Source organism: Acyrthosiphon pisum, chromosome A1, assembly GCF_005508785.2.
Source record: "Acyrthosiphon pisum isolate AL4f chromosome A1, pea_aphid_22Mar2018_4r6ur, whole genome shotgun sequence".
Taxonomy (NCBI): domain Eukaryota; kingdom Metazoa; phylum Arthropoda; class Insecta; order Hemiptera; family Aphididae; genus Acyrthosiphon; species Acyrthosiphon pisum.
Genome location: NC_042494.1, coordinates 59,423,566 through 59,430,629, shown reverse-complemented (window position 1 = coordinate 59,430,629; position 7,064 = coordinate 59,423,566). Strand labels below are relative to the sequence as shown.

Here is a 7,064-nt window from a genome sequence, read left to right as displayed (position 1 = left end):
ACAATCTTAAGTTAATCTAACCCGACCGTACAAAGTGTCCACGTTTCGCACTTTTAATGTTTAACGTGATTTCACATATTCTTAACATGTTCTCACACATCGTAACCTTCGTTTCGACTAGATAGGACGAAAATGTCCTAGGAGTTGGATTTAAACACGAATGGTCAATGAGGAACACCTCGAGAGACTGATTCGACCGCGAAGATGCTTGTCAACGCGCACACATAACATGAGTACCTACCATTATAAATAAAACATAATATAACTTACGATTTTGTAAAATAATATAAATTATAATAACTATATATCATATAATATTATAATATGAACGCTTCGGACTGTTCAGAGTAATATTTATTATAATAGTGCAGTGAGATTAATCGAATCTTGCGTATGGCTAAACGTGCAAACAGGTGCTAATGGCCGTACAATAATGACAATATTATAATATTACTCAAGGTATAACAGGTAGGTAGGTAATAACGAACAAATGCAAAACCTCGTATAGAAGAGACAAATACGTACTATAATTGTACGTACAATTTATTGATCGATGTGATTATTTTTGTTTACATAAAATTACTACAATAATAATGATTGTCGTAGGTATACAATAATAATATAATAATAAAGAGATAGAAATTTTAAACAGAAGAAAATACAATATCGAAGAACATAATATTACGTTGGTCTCGCCGGAAACGACGGATGAGTGACATTCCGCGTGACGAGTCGGGTGTTATGTACACGCGTGCAGGCGGTAAAGCCGTTTTTCGGGCGGGTGTTTTACTTGCGGACGACCGGTGAGCCGTATTGACCGTTGTAAGCGTACTGGCTGTACGAGTACGGTGAGTAACCAGCGTTATACGGGTAACCGGCGTTATACGGGTACTGTTGGTAACCGCCGTACGAGTACGGCTGGTAGTTGTACGGGTAACCGGACGAACCGAAGTAGAAGGGCGCGGGCGAGGCGACGTACGGGACGGGTGCGACGTACGGGACGACGGGGGCGACGGGGGCGACAGCCGGGACGACGGGGGCGACCAACGGTTTGATCACGGCGGCGGCCTTTGCGACGACCGGCACGGCGGCGGCGGCGGCGCTGACAGGCTCCCGGACGACTTCGGCGGTGAATCCGTTGACGGCGTCGGCCTTGTACTTGACGGTGCGCAGGTAACCGTCCGAGTCTAAAGTGCGGTAGTAACCGGTCACGTCGTCGCCGTTCCTCGATTCCTGTTGGTCCTTTTGGTCACCGGTGGTCGGATCGTTGACCGCGTAGCTGAAGTCGTATTGGGCGGGAGCGGACGGCTCGTCAATCACCGCGGCGCGCGTCAAGCAGACGAAAACCGCGCAAAGCAAACCAACAGTCTGAAACGAACGAGCAAATGACGGTGAGACGCAGAAGTTAACAGGTGGACCGACTACGGCGTGTTTGTATAGTTTTGGAAAAGGATATTGGAGGAGATCGATGGGAAACGGGTTGACACGATGATAAAATAAAATAGCGAAATGATAACGTATAATAATATAGTATTAACGTTGAACGCGCTTCGACGAAGATGTTATATTAACAAATTCTAATCGCCAAGCGCAACGGGATCGACGGGAGAATTCGTTCGACCAAAAACTATACGAACACTACCACCACCTACAGAGTGGGTAATATTATAACAATATTATTGTCACGTGAAAAAAAACACTTACCTTAAGCCCCTGCATTGTCGGTCGAGTGATGTTTTGTGTATATATAGATGAGACGACCCGGTGAACGGCTAAGGACTTAATGCGACTGCGAACGCGTGTGCTAAACTTTAAGTATTCGCGGTATATATAGTCGGGTTTACCCCCACGGGTGGAAATAAAACACATAGGTACACGATGAATCCAGACGACCTTGAATCATCGTTATGGAAGACGCTGGGTGAATCTCATAATCCACAAGAATCCGGTATGGACCCGCAGAGATGTGTCGCGTAGGTACATAACATGCGGTAATACGATTTTATGCAAAAAAAAAAAAAACGAAATGGTTTGATCGGGTAATGTACCTTGAAGTTTTTAACTTGTGGGTGTTCGATATACATTAAAAATTCACAACACAGAAAAAAAACTTTGTTATATTATTTGAATAATGAATTGGTAATATTAATATAATATTATAATATCTAAATAGCTATGAGTATAGTTATAGGTATATCATATAATGTGAATGGTAGATATTTTCGTTTACATATGAGTATAGCAATCATCATATAATTAAGTACCTGTAAACCATTATTAGTTCAAGTATTAAATCAAAAAATTAAACATTATTGTGATTAGTAGGATTAGGGATACTTAGGATGTTTATGACATTTATTTTTTTTTCTTTTAGTCGTGCAAATTAAAGTCCAAATAGAATAAATATCCGTTTGGTATGGCGTACAAGACATTTTACTAAATATATTATAATTTGCAAATTTGTATTTGTATTGTATTTGGGAATGACATTGTGTGTATAAAATATAATAGTATAATATTATATACATAATACTTACATGTTTAAAGGTTTCAAGTACCCACGTATAATATTTTTAAATTACAACAAAATAAATAAAATCGTTATTCTTCGTTTAAATATCTCTAATTTCGGCCAAATTTCAATTTAGAATAGGTATCTATAAAAAAAACAGCTGCGTTTATATATTTTTTAGATTTTTACTTGGAGAATACGTCTTGATATACCAAATATAAAATTACAATTAATCATAATATTGGTATATCGTCCCTGCAATATCATTTAGGTAGATTGCATTATGTACTTGGCACTATAGGTATATCAATCGTTATATCATTGTACGATATTGAACTTGTTTTTTTATATTTCAGATACAATATACCGATAATAAGTAATAATTTTACATTTTAGGAAATTCATAAATTTGTAATGGGTTGTATAATGTACATATACATAACCATATTGTACCATATGTTGGGTACCAAACTTTAGTACAGGAGAAATACTACAACTAATTCTCCACTCAATAAATGTTTAGCTTAGAGTGATACACATTTATAATTTTGACAAAAATATAAAAAATTAATAAATTTACCTAATAAGTAAAACAAGTATGAATATGTTTAAGAGTACCTTGAAGGTGTAAACTGATTTTTTTTTTCAAAGAAAAATCCAGTTTTTACACAGATAGTCCTTTTATATAATATAACCTTGGAGTGTTAATAAAATATCGTTCATTCTTTATACATAGCTTATACATTCTGTTGTCGGACTGGTGAGTAGGATCTTATTATGGACGTTTTAAGAATACCTCCTGAGTCCTGTGCATCATTTAATATAAAAAAAAAAAAAAATTAATATCGAGTAAATTACTTTGCATTTCCACGTGATATAATTTTAAAAGAAGTTTGGTACTCTATATTCTCCTTATTCATCTGGACATTTAAAGATATTAAATATACATAAGCTCATTTTAACTATACGTTTTTAAATTTCAAATGTTAACAAAGCTCATCAAAATTACGAACATTTGGAAATTATTTTGTAGTTAAGAGTGTATGACATTTTTGATTTGAATAGTTTAGGCTTGAAAATGTAATACAAGGTTCCTTTGAAGTTGTTCTTACAGAAACCTTATAGACTCAACAACGAAATGTAGAATTTTATATTATATAAATATTTTAAGTTCATATTACAATAAAATTTTATATTATTTATAAATAAGCGTAAAATAACTACTTTAGTTATTTTATTGCAATTCAAAAAAAAAATGTTATTCATAGAGAATTTAAATATTTCTTTACTACGTATTTTAAGATTCATTTTAAGCTCGTTTATACCACGAACCTATTTACACCGTTGTACGGTTCGTTGGTATTGATTGTTGACTTGTAAGGTCAGCAGATAGTAATATTTTACGAAATAATTTTATAATTATTGCTATATAATACATTTTAAGACTTGTTTTAGGGAAAAATGAGTTCAATTCAATCACGAGGGTTTCCACAATAGTAGGATTCCCTCTTCACGTGATTTTCATGTTGTTATTAATCTTTGCTATCAAATTTACTAATTGTATTTAAAATATTACGGATTGTAAATATATTATTTTGTTTAAATAATAATAAAAAAAAGCATTCTAATAACAGCTAAAAGCATCGACACTAAATACTTATCGTTTGTTTCAATAATATTATTTTTAACGATTTGACATTGCAAATATAAAATAATAAGCCTAAAATATTTCCATACTTATACCAAAAACAAATTAGGTCTGTAGTTTGTATGTTATACTAAATACTCATTTGATAACCTAAAATTTACAAATTTCTTTTACGAACAAAATTTAACTTTAAAATACCATAGATTTTAATATTTTTTTATTATAATAAATTATAAATGTTTTGATAATTAATCCTCGATGCTTCATATACTTAATATATGGTGTATTAGATTAATAGACTATGAAATTTAGCATTTAGTTATTATATATACTTAAATATTTATAAATCATAAATTTATCTACCCTTAAGTAATTTACGTGAAATTAATTTGGTGAGTACCTATATTTATACATTTGAATAAATATTTAATAGTATCTTACAAAATATACCAAACTAAAGAAAAATATGCAATGCGAATATAAGTTAAGCTATTATTTATAAGTTTACCGTATGAATTCGTTCATTGATAGGCCCTATCAAAGTTTGCAAAGTAAGTAAATAATAATATAATCATCGATTATTCTTATACCTTCAATATATTTTAAATAAAAACAGTTTCAGTTCATAATTCCAAAACGTGATTCATTCGGTACAATGAATTATACATACAAATATGTAGGGTTTTATATATATAATATAATATTATTATATAAGTAAAATACCATAAGTAGAATAAACGTATAAATGTATTGTCCTGGTGATAATTGAAACACTTCTTTATTTCTTCAATTTAACTATCATGCGCTTCATAATAAATACTAAAAGCTACAGTAAGTGTCATAATAATAATGATAAGAACGGACGTAATGTAAGTATAAAACTTAATCAAGGGGATTTTGATTTTTTTCCAGTGAGGGCTTGAGCTGTTCTCGGCATTTGTGGTACATAGTTATATTGTGGAGCAGCGTACTGACCATACACTTGTGGAGCGTTGTAGTATGGGTTCGGCTGTCTAATAAACATATTTACTCTGTACGGACGTTGGTGGAGCGGATATGTTTGGCCGTCGAGAGATTTCACGGATCTCAGTATGTTTTGCCCATAGACGGGGTAGTTATATGGGACGTTGTTGGTAATAAAACCCTGGTAGTTCGGAGGCGGATAATACATCCCCGTGTTTTGCAGTTGATAATATTGCCCGTTATGTTGCGGTGGATACAGCCCTTCGTTTGACGATGGAAGGATCTGCTCTACATTGGGTTGTGCAGGGCGCTGGCCCTCGTGTTGCGGTGGATACAGAGGTTGTTGCAGTGGTGTATTCTGCACTTCCTGTTGTGGCGCTACAGGGGGCTGTCCCTCTTGCTGCGGCACAGGGTACTGGACTTCCGGTTGGGGTGGATACTGGACATCCGGTTGGGGTGGATAATGGACATCCGGTTGTGGTGGATGCTGTACTTCCTGCGGTGGTGGGTTCTGCACTTCTCGGTGCGGTTCTACAGGTACTTCAGCGGTAGGAACCGGTACCGGATCTGTACCAAATGTAGTGCCTCCCGCGGGAACGGTATACTCGTCAGGAACAGCAGGATCGGCTGGAGAAGTAATGATCGACGGGATAATACCATCGAATATAGAATGATGTTTTTTAAACGGGATGAGTTTGCATTTGAAAATTCGTTCTTTCAGTGGTATATATTCGGCGTTTATCAAACACACAATAGCGGATACCAACAAGATGGCCTGAAAAAATAATTTAAATAAATATATATACAGCATATTATATATATTATACTTCTTTAGGAATAAAAAGTAGCTGTTATGGTATAAAAATATTAGTGTTTATCTAATTTTTTTAGTTCGCCCGATATGACATACAATAAAATATGAAAAAAATTTGTTTTTCATTTAAGTAGCTATATATCCAATTTAGTCAATTATGTATTTTTGATATTTTTAAATTGCTGTAAATACAGCTTAAAGAAGAATATAGTATGACATTTTCAAGCCTAGGTATACAAATTAAAAATTTTATGAATTTTTAATTACAAAAAACTAACACATTTCCGTGACAGACTGATTTTGTAAAAATTAAACTACAAAATTTAGCAATTTAATGTATTATATTCAGAGCTGAGTGATGTAGTAGGTATATTGTATTGGTTTTTTATTGTATCTATTGTCACGTATTGGAGCATCAAAAATGCTTCAAAATTCAACTTTGAGCAAGAGTTTTGGTACAAAACCAAATTGATTTTTTGAGCGTTTGAAAATCAAATGTTAATTTTACGGAATATTTTTACGAAAAATAACAATTTTATATTGAACACTTTTAGTTATTTTCATGTAATAAAAAAATATTAATCATAGATGAAAGAAATTGTTTGCCATTACATATATTATTATTTTCTGCTCCACAAAATTATGTAATGAACCAAACAGTAGTATATATGAACTTTAGACACGCATTCATTGTTATATCTAAGCTAAACTTATAATTTATAAAATATACTTCACAAATATCTTCATATGCTAATGCTGTGTACTTACACTAATGTACATCAAACTTATTGAAATTTACCAACTACATGTTAGCGTTTTAAAGTTAAGTTAATGATTTTCCCAAAAATAAAATAACTAAATTACAGTAAAAATAAAAACGTATAGTTATTTTATGCATTATAATAACAATAATAATAATAATATGTACTTACTTTGAAACACATCATGATGATTTTTGCTTTAGTGAAACAACTATTAAATTTTGACCAACAACCGGTACAAGAACTATAGAAAAACTAAATACCGAAAGCGAAATACGGCCCTTTAAGTAGAAACTGCAGCTGATATACAAGCCATTAATTCCTTCTCAGGTTAATGAGTCTAAAATCACCAACTGTCTAGACTGC

At 33.0% G+C, this 7,064-nt stretch overlaps 2 protein-coding genes across 3 annotated transcripts; both read right to left on the bottom strand.

Moving 5' to 3' along the window:
• Positions 1 to 503: 503 nt before the first annotated feature.
• On the bottom strand, positions 504 to 1,843 carry cp68 (cuticular protein 68). 2 transcript variants are annotated; one of them, XM_029486015.1, is made up of 3 exons: positions 1,705 to 1,843; positions 1,045 to 1,368; positions 504 to 1,014 (listed from the first exon to the last, which is right to left on the bottom strand). In XM_029486015.1, the coding sequence occupies exons 1-3, from the start codon at positions 1,717 to 1,719 to the stop codon at positions 787 to 789; spliced, it is 567 nt and encodes a 188-aa protein (XP_029341875.1). In that variant the 5' UTR covers positions 1,720 to 1,843; the 3' UTR covers positions 504 to 786.
• Positions 1,844 to 4,919: 3,076 nt separating this feature from the next.
• Positions 4,920 to 6,959, bottom strand: LOC100161332 (uncharacterized). Its single transcript, NM_001205059.1, is given in 2 exon segments — positions 4,920 to 5,898; positions 6,870 to 6,959. Coding segments are annotated over 2 exon segments (867 nt in total). The 5' UTR covers positions 6,885 to 6,959; the 3' UTR covers positions 4,920 to 5,046.
• Between the last annotated feature and the right edge of the window lie 105 nt (positions 6,960 to 7,064).